This window comes from Anas acuta, chromosome 18 (assembly GCF_963932015.1).
Source record: "Anas acuta chromosome 18, bAnaAcu1.1, whole genome shotgun sequence".
NCBI classification, from domain to species: Eukaryota; Metazoa; Chordata; class Aves; order Anseriformes; family Anatidae; genus Anas; species Anas acuta.
The window spans coordinates 5,788,171-5,805,544 of NC_088996.1; the positions used below are offsets into that span (position 1 = coordinate 5,788,171).

Here is a 17,374-nt window from a genome sequence, read left to right on the forward strand (position 1 = left end):
CCTAGAGGAGACAAAGAACCAGCCTGGATTCACAGTAGGGTCTGCAGCTCTCTGTGCCAGGTCTGTGCCAGGCTCACATCTACTCGTAGGATGGTGCCTGTTGCCCCCTTACACCCGATCCTGTGCTGGCTGACCTGCATCACCAGCACTGAATTTCAGACGAAAATGGGTTTGTTTCTCTCTTGCCAAGTGCTAGCATGCAGGTCACATCCGCAGTCCATTCCAAGCGAGTAAAACATCGCTGTCGATATTCAGCCGGAGCTAGCAGAGGAGTAAAAGCTGCTTTGTTAGGAGCTGTCGATGACTCCCTGGCCGGAGCTGTTACCGACATTGGGCTGTTGTGGAGGCTGTTAAGGATCATCAGTCCCTGCTGCACCCTCATCACAAGGCTCCAGAAAGAGTTTAAAAGGGAAAAATGAACTCATCAAGACAAACTCAAAAGCAATACTGTAAAAAAAAAAAAAAAAAAAAAAAAAAAAAAGATAGGGCCAATGTTAGGAAGGACTGAGCACACTTTAATGTTCAGTCTCTCCCCTGTAACCCTCACAAGATTCAGCATCAGGCCTGCTGCTCGGAGCTTGGTGGCACCCTCTGCACCATATCCCATGGGGAACGTGTGGCACGGTGATGGGGACTGTTTCTGAGGCCCACTGGAGGCAATAAGAGGTAAAATTCCCAGGACACCAGTGAGGAAGCTCAAAGCTTTCCAGCAGAAGAGTTCAGGCAGTTTGGTTTGCTTGCTGTGCCACTCCACAATCACCCTGGATCTAATATCTGCTGCTAATAAAGGTTTTAGCAAGCCAACAGGCCTGGAGAAGAGCCCCAAGAAGTGTCAAGTAATAACCCGACTATTAGAGTTCATTTTCATTACAACCGGCTGCCAGGAGGGTAAATATTGCACCCATGCGCACCTAAGGCACTGAGCTGGGGAGTGGAAGATGGAAAAGCAGCACGACTAATCGCGGGGATGTCCAGAGTTCTCACAGTAAATATTTAAAGCAGAGAGGTGTGAAACCAACTCGCCCCACAGAGCGTAACCCCAGCGCCTGCTACGTGGGGAAGGAGCGGGCTTTCTGGGGGACACAAGCCTGTCCTTCTCTCTCCTGGAGACTTTCATGCACCTTTATCTGATTTAGCCACTGCCAGAGGCTTTGCAAGATCAAAAAAAACACTTCCTCATCCAGCCCACATGTAGCAGCCAAATAGCACATCATCTGCTTTGCTAGCCACCTCCTGCACCCCAAAGCTTGTGCTGAGCTGAGGTGCTGGGCAGGCAGGCAACCCTGGCAAGAGAGCACGGTCCCAATGGGACGGAGCATCCACCTCCCTGCAGCTCCTTCCTGGGGCTCCCCAGCAGCCCCTCGGAAGCACGTGTGGTACTGCTCATCCCAATTTAGCTTCGACAAGGCCCTGCTTTGCCCTTTCCTGGCAGATGGCAGAGATTAAGGACCCTGAGCCTGCTGCTGACACTCCCACACGGAGCACGTCACCCACCTTCCTCCTGGTAAGTGAATCGGGTTCTGTTCCTTCTGTCCTCCGGGGCAGGTGTTTTCTTTGGCCTCTTAGTCATTTATTCAGCTTTGCTGCTCCTTTGTCCCAGCTTTCCACAACTGTTTGTTGTTGGATTTGCTTTTAAAACAGGGGGCAAACACCGTATACTTGCGCTGTGCTCAGTGCAAATCTCTCGTCCTGGCTGCTCCCTTGCCAAGGGCCTCACTCGGGTTTATAAACCACGGGACTCACCTGGAGTTCCCTGCTAGCTGGGACCCCCAGAATATCTCACACAGTAACTGCTGCCCCAGACACGATTCCTGTTTAAAAACCACCGGCTGCAGGAGGGTTTGAAGTGGCCCTGCTCACCATGTTACAGCTCCTGATTTCCTAACCCACCCAGGCCACCAACTGCCCAGCCCTCCTTCTTCCACCGTCACTGCTCTTCAGATGAGCAGCAAGCTTCCTGCAAAGCTGTTTTGCTGGCCTAGAAGTGATTTCCTGTCCCGAAAACACAGCCTGTGAAATCTGCTGATCAGTCACCCAGCTCAAAGTGGCACGATGCCGCGATAGCTGGCAAGAAACCTCAACCCTTGTCCCCGTGGCACCATCCCTGTGCTGCCACTAGTGGATGGAGGGGTATTGTCCTGACTTTTTAAATGTTTTTCTCCAAACTTTTCTTCCACAGCCTCTTTCTCCCAGGCTGGTGAAACCCCAGCAAGGCAGCTGCACTTCCCAGCACAGGTTTTGGTAAAGGCTGTGCCAAATGGGAGGAAAAAAAATGTCTTTTTTTTTTGGAGATGGAAGGCACCAGCATTACAACACCCCTCATCAGGACAGGTGAGGGCAGAAAGGGGACTTTCCTATCCATGCACAAGCTTTGAGCAGCACTGTACCGTCTGCTCGCAAGCTGCAGGTTTTGGGGCAGATTTTCTTCCTCCCACAAGCAGAGGTTTTTCTGAGCAGCTCTCTTATCATTCTCACAATCTGCTGCAGTTATGAGCATCAGACTTGGTCAGACGAGGTGGCATGAGTCACTGTGGCTGCATGAATCAAATTACCTAGTTCACAAAAGCCAGTAATTCATCCACAGCATCTTCCTTTTCCTCCTCCTGTTTTAATTAGAAAACAGAGCTCTTTATAACTGTGGCTGCTTCTAATAAAATGCTTGGAGACTTACTGACCAAAAGTACCAGGCAGGAGCAGCTAAATACTGTCATTAACTACCTAATGCTTCTTTTGAGAATCCAATATCTTTTCTTGCTGCTGATGGAGGATGAAATGCCCTTCCCAGCCTTTTCAGGTTGGTGTGATGTGTAGGTGGAGGCTCTCGTGGCACCAGCCCCCACCACCCACATCCCCACAGCATCATTTTGTCCCTAAGCTCAACACAGCGCTGGTAGCAGCTCCTCTCAGACGGGCAGCACCAATGCAGAACAACATGCAGAAACAAAGGCACGGCAACCCACACAAGGCAAATTTTGGAGGAAAGGGAATGGCAAGTCACACCTTTCTAACCAAATAAATAAATTTTTAAAAGCTATTGCAACTACTTTCCCTTCCACTCATGTGCTCCCTGCAGCTTCTGAGTTCCTGTGCTTCTGCTCAACACCATTTTTGTTGCCAGTCCCCTGGGATTGAGGTGCAATGATCACCATTTTACAGGTGGGGAAACTGAGGCACACAGCATCCAGCACTGAGAAATGGGGAGCTGGCAAGTTATAAACTCACAGAAGGAGCTGGCCTGGCTGGGGCGCTCGCTGGGAAGGGCAGCGTGCCTGGCAGGGGACGTGGGGGACACTGGAAGGAAACCCCAACACTGGTTCCCATCGCCTCCGCCCAGGCTTTCATGTCAATGACGCCACGAATCCAGCCCCGCTGATTACACAGGAATTGTCACAAAAAAATAGTCCTTCACAAGACTTCAGACCCTTCCTGCTTCCTAAGCAGTGGGAAGTGCAGTGAGGACAGCCATATTTCAGTGCTAGTCACGCTTCCCTTCCTCTGGAAGGAAACTAAGATCATGGGAAAAGCTTAAAAAAAAAAAAAAAGCAGAACGAGTTTGCTGATTTGAGACTGCTGGACAATTGACTGGTTTACTAGATAAAGGAAACGCAGCCAAATCGCATCCCCCAGTGCCACAAAGCTGTGAAACCACGGCTGCAAAAACAGAGCCTGGGTGCTGCAGAAAAAATAAAAAAAATAATAAAAAAAATCTGGATGACGTTGGAGCCTGGAAAACAGAAACAGATGAAATCTGGAAGAGGGACTGAAGGTCAGTACCTAAAGGGCTTTTGGCAAAGTCTTTGCTTCCCGAGCAGAGGGAAGCAGTGGGAAGGACCTCGCTGCACTGGGGGTCCCAGCACGGCCACGAGCCACTGATGCGGTGCAGAGAAAGTGAGGGCGCTCCTAAAATGCAGTAAATTAGGTACTTTCAGCAGCAAAGCGGAAATCACTAATGCTCTGTCCTGACTCATCCTGCCCACCCAGCACCGGTGAAAGCGGACAGAAAGGAGGGCTGGGAGGGGAGGGGATGTGACCGCTGGAAACATCGCACGCGGATGCGCCGCAGGGAAGAGGTGTTGCGGGCAAAGATCACCGTCACCAAGGGAACAAATAAAAACCCAATCCAAACCCAAACAGGGCCGGGGCATAAACAGGTCTGTAAGAGCTGCAGGCTGGAAATTAGAGGAAGATTTTTAACAGCCAGTAACGGGAGCAATAGCAGGACTTGCACAAAATCAAGGGGGCAAAAAGTGAAACAGTTTTCGAGGTGGGGCACAGCCGGCCCTAGGAAGGAATGAGGCACGGTGCCCACGGCAGCAGGCGTATGGGGACAGAGATGTCCCCCTGCCACCGGCTGGAGCACAGGGTCCCCAGCACGCTGGTGGAGAGGGCTGGGAGCCTGCAGTGCCTGGGAAGGGAAGGGAAGCGCAGTTCTCTGGTGTTGATTAAGCGGCGGGGGACGCCTGCATGGGAAGGAAATGGGAAGAGGGTCAGGAATCGCATCTGCCTGAGCCTCACGTGGGGAAAACAACCCCAGCCTCGTGGCCTTGCTCTCCTCGTTTATTTTCAGGTTAGTCTTTCTTAAGAAAAGGGGAGGTACAGTGGTTTAGGATCCAAGAAGCAAACCTACTTAATTACTTCAATTATTAAATAAAGTATTAATTATTAACCACTCCATTTTAATATTAAGACCAAAGAGGCATGAAGGCCCGGTTGCGTGACAGCACAGACGTTTTCATGGAAACGAGAGGCTTCAGAAACCTTGCTCACCCCCTGGCGAGTTCAACACACGCACGGCATGGCATGGCGAGTTCCCCTTTGCAAAACCCTCCTGCTTGTTTGTGGGGTGCCCCCGGCTCCAGAAGGATTAGGGTTCCTGCTCCCAGAGGCAGAGATGCGCCCCCAGCCATTTCCACCATGCGTGCACTACGGTGGGTGCAAGGTAAAAAGGGGTAGGCGAGCATCAGCCTCATATTGAACCCCTCAGAAACAGGCTTCTCCATTTCTGAAAGCTTCCCGGCAGTCCCTAATTCGGGAGAATTTGCAGGAAAGGGTGAGCGGGCAGAGCCGCGTGCACGCACTCGGCTGCAGACCCATGTCCCGTGCTTTTGTAGCCACCGCCACTTTCTGCTGCCTGCTCGCGACCTTTCCGACCCCAAACTTTCCAGTCATAAATACCCCAGCGAGTGGCAGGAAACTTGCTTTTCTGATTCTTCTCCCCTGCTTCTCAGCGAGCCGTGTCCGGCAGCTCACTCTCCCTGTGCCAGCCCCCGGCCGGCTCTCCCGGCTCCTCCGAGATATTTCAGGCACGCAGCAAAATCTGCCGCAGCACAAAGACCCTAAAAACTCACGGCCAAGGCTCAGGAAGCACCGTGAGCTGCGGATCAGGCCTCGGGGGCAGCTGCGCCTCCCGAGTTCCCTTGGTACCATCAAAGATTTTATTATTATTATTATTCTTTCTTGACGAAAAGCAGCTTGATAAGAACAATTCCCACACCGGCCGCAGCCCCACGCCCACTCGGCTTCCTCCGCGCAGCAGGGACAAAGCGCCGGGAGCTCGGCGCACGGCGCTGAGATGGGGAAGGAAGCGAGGGCAGGAGGAGAGGAACGAGGGAAAAAACTTTTCCCTCTTTTTTCCTTTTCTTTGAAAACAGTGGTGGAGCTGCCACCGGTCCCTCTGAGAGCACGAGGCCCTGTCAGACCCCGCAGTGAGGATGCTGAGGTGCGGATCCACGCAGCGCTGAGCACCACCAGTGGCTCTTCTGTCCCCCTGGCTCCAGCAGGAAGGGATGGGAAGAGGCACAAGGACACAAGGACGGGAAGGGGGCACAAGGACACAGGCAGCACTGCCCAAACCCACTGCAGCAAGCCCACGCACACAGCAGGGCTTTTGCCTTCAGCTCCCTCACTCAATTCACTGCAAACGCTGCTTGACCTACCAAGATAATCCCCCCCAGCCAGACCCCGGGATAATTGCACTGGCTCCAGGGCCCCAGCAGAGCCACGGGCTGCACGTGTGAGGGAAATCCCCCAGAAGCAGCCGGGGCTGGACTGCAGCAACTCTCCTGCTGGGAAAGCAGCGCAGGGCAAAGGGGACCACAAAGGGCCCCTCTCGCCAGGCTCCCCCCAGCCCCCAGCACACCGCTTCTGCCCCCCCGACCTCTGTGACACCAGGTGCTGAAATTGCACAGTCAAATAAAAAGCAAATTATTGATCCAAATACAAGGTTTGAGGAGAATTTCCTTTTAGCCCTGTCTCCCTCTCACATGTTCAGCCACTTGTGCTTGCCCCCACCTCTCATGCCCACAGCCGTGCCCACGGGCTCCCTGGCACAGAGCACTTTTTTTTTTTTTCTTTTTCCTAAGATTAAGCCATTATCACATGATGGGCTCGATGACGTTGGCACAGCCTCTTTTGCCAGGGGATGGGGTCAGCACCGAGGCTCAGGCAGGGCAGGGCACCTCGGGCTTCCTCCCACCCCTGGTGCTCCTTTCCACGAGCCCCCCTTGGCAGGAGCCGCAGCTGGCACACGTGGGTGGGAGACGCTGGGGATTTCAGCCTCCACAAACAAACGAGGATCCAAAATCAGTTCAGAGATCTGCTGCAAGCAGGCCAAAAGCAGCGTTTTGCCTTGCAGAGTTTGCCCTAGATGGAAAGGGGCCCGGGAGCGTGCTGGGGGCTGAGCACCAGCTCTGGAGCGAGGCGGCACCGAGCCAGCCCAGAGCAGCAGGAGAGGAGCAGGGGGCTCCAGCTCTGCCCAGAGCACTATGGAGGGGGTGGAGAAAATCCCCATGGGCAATGCTCGCCAGCAAAGAGGGAGAGTAAAAATCTGGGGAGGTCCTGGAGCTGGGAGAGGTTTGGAGCAGTGTGTCACCAGCTGGACACACACACCTGGGCAGGATGGAGGATCCAGCCTGGCGTGGGGCTGGCCGCAGGTTTTCAGCTTGCATTTGGCACCACGAGGCGCTGTCACAAGCTGATCTCTGCCCCCACGCAGAGGAAAAGGCTCCGGCCATCAGCTGCGAGCCAAAACCCCTCCCTGGGCAGGCGTACAAAAAGCTCAGGCATCGTGCTGCAGGCCCCAGGACGCCTACCTCTGCTGCTTTTGTTTGTAAATGAAGATCACAGCCTCAAAATTTCCTGAACGAGCCGAGCTTGGCCCGCTCCCTTGCGGTGACAACCAGGGCTGCTTTATCTCCACCTGCACACAGCCCGCGCTCCGCTCACACCCATGACCCCTGCAGCCAAGCCCAGCAGGGAAGAGGCCAAACACCACCTCCGATGGGCTGTGGCCACTGCCATCACACCCAAAATGAATCAGAGCAGCCCACAACACGAAGTCCGCACAGTGCCTGCACACTGCATCGCTTCCACAAGCTCCAGCCTCCCACGAACTCGGCCTCACCGCGCTCATTTGTTGTTCGCTCGTTTTAATTTGCACCACTGGCACCTGTCACACCCCAGACGTTCCACCAGCAGAATCGAAGTGCTCTTCTTCAGGAGAAGTTCAGACGAGGGAGAAACCAAACGTGAAGTGTTTTTATGTGCAAAGGAAGGAAGGGAGGAAGGAGCTGCCTGCATTAAGCATCAGCCCGTCCCGTTCGGCAGGGACTGTCAGTGTCTGTCAGCTCAAGGGTGCTGTTCCTCCCAGACGAGGAATCACGGGGCCGACCGATACAGCCGGCATTTATGTTAACGCACAGGAGTAATCTGCCAGACCTGAGCTCTGTCTCTTACATACCTTCCTCCTCCCCCTCCTCCAGAAAAATCCCCGCACCCCGCAGTACTCCAATTTGGCTGGTTTAACAACCAGACAACATTCCTCGGAGTCGAATAAAACTGCCCTGCTGCCTGGATCCTGCGCCCGGGTCAGCGCTGAGCCCTCCCCGGCAGGAACACGAGCCTCCAAGCATCAGCAACACCTCCCACACGGGTCCTCCATCACCCGCAGCTGCGCCCAGGGCTCGGCACGGCTGCCGCCGGCTCTCCATTCAGAGCTGCACATCTCCTGCCAGGGGCACCTCGCGTCCAAAGTCTGCAGCTACGGCCCCGCCGCTGCCAGCAGTTTCCAAACCAGACTTCTCCACAATGCCTGCTTACAACTCGGGAGCATGGTGCCTGCCAGCTGGAGGGCTGACAGGGCCCTCGCACAGCACAGAGCAGCGCTCAGGGCGCAGAGCAGCCCGGGGCAGCTCAGACAAAGGGTGCTGACCCGCTGCAGGAGCAGGGCCAGGCTGTGCCCATCTTCACGATGCCTGCACCAGCCCTCAGGGGCTGGGGCAGCTCGGCAAGGGACGCAGAGGTGCTGCCAGGGGCACGTTCACATGCAACTCCAGCAAAACAGGTGCCATGGAAGCAGCTCGCCGCTGGGCTGCACATAAAGCAGACAATTACCGGGAGAAAAGAGCACCCAGTTGTTCCCCTGCCAGCCTGCAGATGGATTTAAGGCACACGGGAATTGGACCTCCGGGCCAGGCACTGCTTTGGCCAAACCCCTCCTCCTTCACTGGCCGCCAGGAGAGCCCCTGGCAGCACAGTAAAAGAAGTATTTAGCAAACTCGCTTGAGAAATCTTGAGGATGATGAGCTATTTTGCAGCCAAGCTTCACATAAACATGTTGATAATGATGTTAGCATCAGTGCTGGTGATGAGCACGGCTGCACGGCAACAGCAACTCTCTGTCCACTTCAAGAAAGCCTCTTTCTTGCAAGGCACATGTTGAATCCAAGATCTGCGTCTGCTGCCAGCCACATTCATACCAAAATCTGCTCACCTCATATATCTTCTATACATCCCCAGATTGAGGTAAAGGGGGAGCAGAATTGCAGTTTTCTCACTGCTTTTGGTGCCGTTGTAGGGGACACATCTGCACCCTGCTGCCACCCTGGGCACAGAGGCCAGGGTGGCAGCACCTGAAGCCAATGTCACCTCCTGCTCGCCAAAGCCCTGCTGCACGCTGGGCACCTCGCGGGGAAAGGCCAGCCCGAAGCTGCCCTGCAGACAAGGAACGGCCTCACCAACAGCCCCGTGCTGCTCAGGAGCTGAGATACGAACACACCAGCCCGACCTGCTGGGAGCAACGCATGGTTTGGGACATGTGGCTTTGAGCCCCATGGGTGCAGTCACAGAATAAAGCCTGCACACTCATCCCCGGCGGATCAACCTTGGCACAGCAACCCCATTGAGTCACAGCACTCAGCAGCCTTGCTGCCTGCTTGAGAAAACTCGGGCTTGATCACCTCCTCGCTGCAGCCAGCGGCTGATCAGCTGCCAGCCCTGCGCCGAGCAGCCCTGTGCCGCCTGCAGTCGGCTGCACAAACGCACGAGAAGCTGCCACAGACACCAAAGGCTCGTCCTAGCAGAGGAGACCAACTCCTGTTGAAGCACCTGAAGACATTTCATTAAGTTCAAAGCAGCAGCCATCCCTCCTCGGTTATTGCTACCACCCTACACCACTCAGACGCGCTGACCGGTTACAACCTGCCATGATTCTCATGGTCATTCCCGTGCAATAATTAACGTTTTATTAAAACTCTGGAGCGAGCACTCCACAGCATAATGAAAACTTGTGCCTTCCACAGCAAAGAGCCGGGATCTGTGCGCAGTTCAAGCCCTGCAAAGTCTTCCCCATCCGCTTGGAAGGCACAAAGGCGTGGGAGTTGAACAAGGATCAGTATTATCCACTAAACCACAGGATGAGCTTGCAGGAACTGGCAGGCTGGATTGCTTCCAGTAGCTAAAGAAGGCAAATAGTCCAGCCCAGCTCTCTCATGCCAGATATGCCGAGTATCTATGGTCTTAAGAATGCGACGACAACCCATCCCCATCCTGAGAACCAGACAGCTCCTTCAGCACACCCCTCGCAGTGCATCTGCTCAGAGGCAGGGCAGCGCTAACAAACTTAATTTTCCTGAATTAGGCATTTAAAAGGCAGATTGAACGCAGCGCTTTCCTTCTATGTCTAACAGTCTTCTGGCTCACAGGGAAAAGAGCTGGCAAAACTCAAGGAAGGCTGGCAAGGAACGAAGTGAAATAAAACCCCGTCTTGTAAGGAGACAGCAATGGGAGCAGGCACAAGCCCTGCGCAGAGGCACAGCCAGGGGGTTGCTGGGAAGGTCTCCGGGGAGGTGGAAGGGGCACGGCGCTCACGCTGTGGTTAAGCAGCAGGATGGTTTAGCCAGGGGTGAATCGGGCTTCTTCTAGGGGAAACGGCTCAAGCCAACCATGGTCAAAGGTGTCCCACACCAGCTGGGGCTTCCTGCAGAGCTTCTGCTCCCCAAATGGGGACCTTTTTGCAGCTCCCTCGTTACCGCTCCTGATCTTTTACAAGACAGTAACTCTATCTTTTGGCCACATCTGAGGACTGGGTGTCTTTCTCCTGTCACAAGGGCTCCCCCATTGCACACCAGTCACCCCAGGATGAATTTCCTGCCCCAGCAGTCAGACCTGTTAGGCATTCGCAGGCTGTGCTTGGTCGGCATTTCCCTTTGGGGCCTCTCCTGGGGGAACCACACACACTGGCAGGTCCCCTAGGAACAGCCATAGTGTCACCCCGGAGCAGAGGGCCGCAGTCACATTTTGAGGACAACAAAATCTCCAAGCCTGGCAAAGAGAAAGCCCCACAATGCGTTATCTGTACTTTTGCTTCCTTTCCCTTCCAACCTTCACACCCAGAGCTGGGAGCTCCTCGCAGCCAAGCCTGCGCACAGCGAGCGCTTTCTCAGCGTGAGAGCCAAGAGGAGCCCCCATGGATCACCCCCCGGGGCTCCATTTGTCATCAAAAAGCAGCGTGTCAGAAATCGCTAGAAGGGCAAGGGGCTGTTATTCACGGCCCAGATTTATTGTCACCCTCCTTCCCCAGGGCCCCTGGAAACACGTGCCAGATCCCAGCGTCTGGCTCCAAGGCAGAGCCACGAAAGCAGCTCCAAGCCCGCGTGCTGCTCCTCCGCTGCCCCGCTCCACCCAGCCCCCAGAAGCTCCCAGAGGTGTGGCATCCTCCCTGGCCTGCCAGCGCAGAGATAAACACGACTCCTACGCTTTCAGGGAGAGGAAAACCTGATGGTGGTGCCTGTGGTGCCACAGATGTGCGGGTCAAGCTCCTGCAGCATCCTGAACCGGTGGAAAGTTGCATCTGCAACAGGGGTTTAGGGAGGCGTGGGAGCTGTCAACAGAAGTAAGAGGCATGGGACTTCAGGTGGAGCCACACAAGGAAGCCAAAACTCCTGGGGATGAACTTTCCTGTGCCTGATGGCTTGATCCTCCTGCTGTGCCTGAACCTACAAGACAATTGTGCATCCCCAGGTACTCCTGAGGAGCACGGATGCTGCACAGCCTGGCTTTCTTGGCAGCTTTCCTGCTGAATTTCTATAGGTCCAAATTGTCATAGAACCATAGCACGGTTTGGGTTGGAAGAGACCTTAAAGACCACTTCGTTACAACCCCCCTGCCTTGGGCACGGGCAATTCCCACCAGCCCAGGCTGCCCCCAGCCCCATCCAGCCTGCCCTCAGGCACCACCACAGATGGGGCACCCACAGCTTCTTGGGGCAGCCTGGTGCCTCACCACCCTCTCAAGTAAAGAATTTCTTCCCAATGTGTAATCTGCTCCTACACCCCCTAGTTTAAAGCTGTTACCCCTTGTCCTGTCACCATACTCCCTGACAGAGTCCCTTCCCAGATGTCCTGTAGCCCCATTTAGGCACTGGAAGGCCACTCTAAGGTCTCCCTGGAGCCTTCCCTTCTCCAGGCTGAACAACATCAACCTTCTCAGCCTTTCTTTGTAGGAGAGATGCTCCAGCCCTCTGTGCATCCTTGCAACCTCCTCTAGCCCCACTCCCACAGGTCCCTGTCCTTGTGCTGGGTGTCCCAGAGCTGCATTCAGGGCTCCGGGGGGGGTCCCATGAGAGCTGAGTAGAGGGGATAATCCCCTCCTACCTCCTCCGTGTCACACACTCGGTGACTTCTGGCATCACGAGCCCACGTTTCCAGAGGGACACCTCCAGCCAAGCACCAAAGCACGTTTTGGGCACCCTGCCTACACACGCTCCGTTTTCAGCTCCCAGCACTTCTCCAGCAGCAGCAGGCACTGGGCCGAGCTGCAGCCACCGCCGGAGCTGAGCACCCACCTCCTCCCTCCCTCGGCGCTGCCCAAGGCTCTCCAGCAGCTCCGCGTCCTGCACGGGACAGTTGGCAAGCTGCAGATCGCACGTCCCAGCCCCATCCATAAAGCAGGGCTGTTTACATAACCCCAGGGAAACGCCGAGCACAGCAGAATTGCCAGGGAAGACGCTTTCAGCTGCTGGAGTCGGCAGAGCTGTGAGCCCACATCAGCCGAGAGCCTGTCTTTAACTCTTAACATTAAAAGGACAACTTCCTATTCAGCAGAAAAAAGCAAAGTCCTTGCAACGCAAGATCCTCCTGTTCACACCAGATGCAGCTGATGAGCAGGGTGTTAAATCCAGCGGGCCACTTCCAGCGCTTCCTGAGAGACCAGCTCCCCGCCGAACAAATTCTGCGTCTCTGGTGGAAAACAGGAGGGCCTTTCTCTTCTGTTTTGTGTCTTTTTTTTTTTCTTCTTTTTTTTTTTTTTTTTTTCAATGCTTTCTTTTCCAAGCCAGGAAAATGATTGAAAACCAGACCGGCTTTATTGTTTAAATCCATGCAGTACAAACGGAGAGGGTCATGAAGGGGACATATTTGATGGGTTAAGTGATGGACCAGACATGCTAACTCAAAAACTCTTCTATCCACACATGAGCTTCACAACAATGTAACAAATATTGGCAATCCTAGACAGTAATTTGCTTTTCCAAAGATGAGAAAAATACTTGCCCGTCCAAGAGGACGTGAAGAAGTACGTCAGGGAGCTGTGAGCTAAGACCCAAAGCAGCCAGAGGGAAAGGTGTGATGGTCACGGGGAGCTGAGGACCCAGGGGATGTCCGCACGAGCACAGGGTCTCACAAGTACACCGAGTGCCTGTACTGCTTTACCTGTGATATTCCTATAGTCTGAAAATATAGTAATAAATCTTTCCAGTAGCAACATCTCATTTCTCTCTCTCTCTTTTTTTTCTTTTTTTTTTTTCCAACTAGACAGAGATGCGAAACCTTTATTTGTGAGAACACACAGCTTCACCAGTGCAGCGAGGCTTCCTGTGGGGGGATGGAATTTTGGATCGTGCTCTGCACAGAGGCAGGTTTGGATTAATTCCTGTCCCACTGATTAAAGCACCCCACTGCCAACTGCAGCAGAGGACTGTGGGCTCCGGGGGGATGTGGTGCCTCCAAGCCTCTCGCGTGATCCTCGCCCTTCTCACAAGTGTTGCCGCACTCTGTGTGTCCTGCAGACACTGCTGACTTGCACAGTTTAATGTAATTACTCTTACATTATTACAATATTACGCTATTACAAACGGGGAAGGAAGCGTGAGAGAGTTCCATTACTCCAAGAGCTTCTCCCAGGTGGCTGGAGGCAAGCGAGGGCACAGCCCTGCTGCTGGTCCTGCTGAGCCCCCAGCTCCTCCTGCACGTGGCTCCCAAAGCGACAGAGGCAGAGAAACGACCTGAACTCCAACTCGAAACTAAGTGAACTCCTGCACAAGTTCAGGCAAATTCTGCCCCCTAAAGCTATCCTTCGTTTACACTGCCGTGCCCTAAGGATTTTAAGCCAGAAGCAGCAAAATGTGACAGTAAAAGCTTACACTTCAGCTGCATTTGTATGTCAACAGCTAGCGCTTTTTATTTCATGGGAAAATCTGTCAGCCAGAACGTCCTGAGCACAGCCAAGGTGCCTTTGAACGGGACTTCTGACACAGGACCGGATTTCCCATTATTTGTGTTGTGCAACGTTCACCGCTTGCTGTTGTCAGGGCACAGAGGGGCTCGGGCCAGCAGCGGGGCACCAGCAGCCAGCTAGGGAAGGCTCAGCCTTGCACAAAAAGAGTTTGACGAGGAAAAGGAATAAATAACTTGCTTGGTTGGGATGTAGCAGTGCTGCACAAGGAGCCCTCTCACTGCAGAAAAGCAGGGCCAGGCTGTCTGGGCGCTGCTCAGGCTCCCAGAGGAGTCTAAGCTGGTAACCAGCAGCAGAACAAACCTCCCAAAACCCTCGCCCTGCCCGCTGAGCCAGGAGCACTGCTTCTGGCAGAGCTCAGGGAGCTGTGCAGCCTGAGCTTTGCCAGCCATGGAGCAGGGTCTGGGGCTGCGCTGGCCCCCAGGGAGGAAACGCCGCACGCAGTGAGGAGGGGGAGGAAGGCACCAAGCCAAAATCAGGGAGAGCTCAAAGTCCCCGCTCCTGCAGAGCACTCCTGGTGCTCCTCTTTCTGCCTCTCACAGATGTTTTTTTTTTCCCAAACGCTCCATCTTCTCTTCCTGCAGGTCAGAGCGGGCTGCAGCGCTCCCACCCGTGCAGTTCCCTCGCCCCCTTCCAGCCCCCACCACCAAAAACTCCCCACCGCCCACTCTTGCGCATCCCCTTCCCCCGCCCCCCCCGTGTCCCCTGCACATCTGGCTGTCAGCTCCTTGCCTTTGTACAGAGCAAGATTAGGTTTCCTCTCCAGCTGCAGGCGAAGGGCCCCGTTTCAGAGCTGCCTCCAGCACTGTCGGGGCTAGCGGGGAAGTTTCGCCTTCTCCAAAACACGGCCGCAGCCCCTCAGTGGGGACGTGGCCCGCTTTGTGCGGCACTGGCACAGCCTCAGCAGCTGCCCTGGACCTGCACGTGGCTCCCAGCTAAGGGAGCAGCAATATAAATGAGCACAAGACACCAGAGGTGGATCTTACCCCATTTTGGGGCAGACTGGGAGATAAAAGGCCGGTTTTGGCAACCCAGCTTCAGGACAGCCCCAGGTGCATGGGTGTATCTCACTGATGCTGTGACCTACCTCTTGCTGTCTCATTTTGGAGAAAGGCTGGGAGCAGACATCCAAGCCAACATGGGCATTGCTGGAGATCCAGCCACACCGCCTACACTCTCAGAGCACAACCAGTGAGCAGCCCCAGTACAGAGCCCTGTGCTACCAGTAACACCAGTCCGATGGAAAAAAACTGATGGGTGAAGGGCAAAGCGATGGCAGAGCACAACCTGCACTCAGCAGGGCACTCCAGGGGTGTTCCGAGGGGCGAAGAGCCAGGAGAGAGGACCCCAGGAGCTGCTTTTCCCTACAGCACTCACCCCTTGCTGCGCAGGGGAGCGGAGAGGGAAGGGTTTCCTGGTCTGTGGCCAACACTGCTGCTCCTCTGGTGGAGGATATTGCCTTCCCCAGGGTGTGTTTCATTTGAGAGCACGAGACACACAATTAATTTCCATAGCTCACTTTCCCTCTCCACCCACTGGGAATTTTTAAAGTTTTCTGGAAAAAAAAAACAAAACACAACACCCTACCCTACACACAAGGAACTGCTCACCAACCACGGCACTTTCCAGGAGGGCCTCTTCCCCAGAGAGCAGGGGGTCAGCAAGCGCCTCTCAGGTAGCCAGAGCCAGGTCTGACCAGTTCTCCACTCAAAGTGTTACAAATGTGAGAGGGGAATGAAATGGTAAATATTTCAGGTGCTGAAGAACCCCTGCTTCCCAGCCTAGCAGTTCTCTGCTTTGTCTCTACCGAAATAAGCCACTAAACTCAAACACAAGCCCTCCTTGTGAGCATTTCTACATGCCTCACTTGCTCCAAGTCCTACAGACCTCACAAAGGTGAGAGAAGCCACAGGCAAAACAAAAGCAAGAGAGCAAAACCGCTAAACCCTTTATGGTCGGGGGAAGAGGACTCAGGGTGACAAATGGGGGGCGATGGCACGTCGCACCAGGACAACATCATCTTCCCCTAGCAGAGAGCGGGCAGCACTGACAGGCCAGCTGCAGGCAGCAGGGGAGGCTGAGCAGGTTTATGTCCCCTCCTGTCTGCCTGGTGAAGGCAGGAGATCCACACAGCTCTTGCTGATGAGCAGAGCAGAGCCATGATCCTGGGTTTGGTGCTGCTCCAGCTGGGAACAAGGCACTGGCCGGTGATTTTGTACCACTCAGCACCAAAGTCCCCCTGGAGGAAGCTCTGCCTGCACCTCCCCTGCCTGTGATGACCGACGGATGGACATCACAGCCCGGGAATAAATCCCATACTCCTGCTCTTTGGCCCATGCTCCCCAGCACAGATGAAAGATGGGTCCGGTGAGATCCATTCACGTCTCCAGCCTGACGTGCAGCTACTCGCAAGCCCCACAGCTCAGATCAGCAGCAGGAGTTGCCTCTACCCCATAGGGAGCCTCAGCCCTGCCCTGCATGGGGGTGCCGGCATCTCAAACGGGTCAAATTCCCAGCTTTATCACGACAAATCCCTCCCAGCTGCCTGGCAGAGCATCCTGAATTGCCTGTCTATGAAAAGCGGAAAGCATCTACCTCATTTTCCATATAGGAAGTTAGAGCACATGTGTTAAATGATTTACATAAGGATGCGGAGTAATTTAGTGGAGGAGCAGGAAAAGGACTCCAAAATTCCTGCTTCTAATTGCCGCACGATCACTCCCTCCTGGTACAGTTTAAATCCTGACTCACTGCTAAATAAAAGCTGTGCCAAAATCTGATCAGCTTAGGAGAGGGGAACCCAGATGCTTTTAGCAACGCGGTGAAAAAACACCCATCTATTTTTATCAAAGTGCCTCCGTATACACACACAAAGGACTTCCCTCTGCTTCAATCCTCAACAATCATTTATCTTTCTCCAGAGGCGGAATGTAGTCCCGTGCCTACTTCTGGAAGCAAAATCCAACGCGGACGGTGTGGGACGTTGCAGCAGCAGGCGCAGCAGCAGCAGAGGCGCAGCAGCAGCAGCAGGCTCACGCCGCCCCCTCCCGGCCTGGGTGGCCACAGGCCCAGCTGCATGCCCCAGGCCACCATTGCCTTGCACCCATCGTCACCCACCCAAGCTGCACAACCCCGGCTCTCCTGGACCCTCCGAGCAGGGAATGGGTCGCTGGGAACAAAGGAGCTGTGCCAGAGGAGATCCGAGGTGCAAGTGTCTGGGGAGGGGGACACCCACCCTTAGCCTGCTGGCAAGCAGTGACTGGTGCTGCTGGGATGCAGCTGCTGACGGGCTCGCTGGAAGCACTGAATGACCCATGCTGGGGTCTCGCAGTCAGCCCAGGGTTGGCAGCCACCTGAGCCCCTCAGGTGGTTCAAGGAAGCCCACCGGGACGTTTCTGCGGGCACCCCCCCTGCATGCATGCTAAAAAGCAGCAGTGAGTTCCCAGAGAGCACTATTTACGGAGCGTAGCTTTGCAAAGACCGGCTGAAGCTGTTAAAATGGCCTCCCCTCTCCTTTACAGGCAGCATAGTCAAGGACATGGGTCTCTGGGCTGGGAGCCTGATGCAGACACTTGGGGCAGCTCGC

The 17,374-nt window shown here is 54.7% G+C and overlaps 1 protein-coding gene across 5 annotated transcripts in view; it reads right to left on the minus strand.

The window, feature by feature from the left end:
* Positions 1-17,374, minus strand: part of SEPTIN9 (septin 9) — a 118,848-nt gene that overhangs the window by 58,553 nt on the left and 42,921 nt on the right. The window contains exon 1 of one of the 5 annotated variants that reach the window (XM_068654974.1): positions 1,495-1,585. The exons of the other annotated variants lie outside the window; for them this stretch is intronic. Coding sequence (XP_068511075.1) covers positions 1,495-1,570 — 76 coding nt within the window. The 5' untranslated portion in view covers positions 1,571-1,585. Of the gene's footprint in view, positions 1-1,494; positions 1,586-17,374 lie in introns of those variants that run through there. 5 annotated transcript variants of the gene reach the window in all.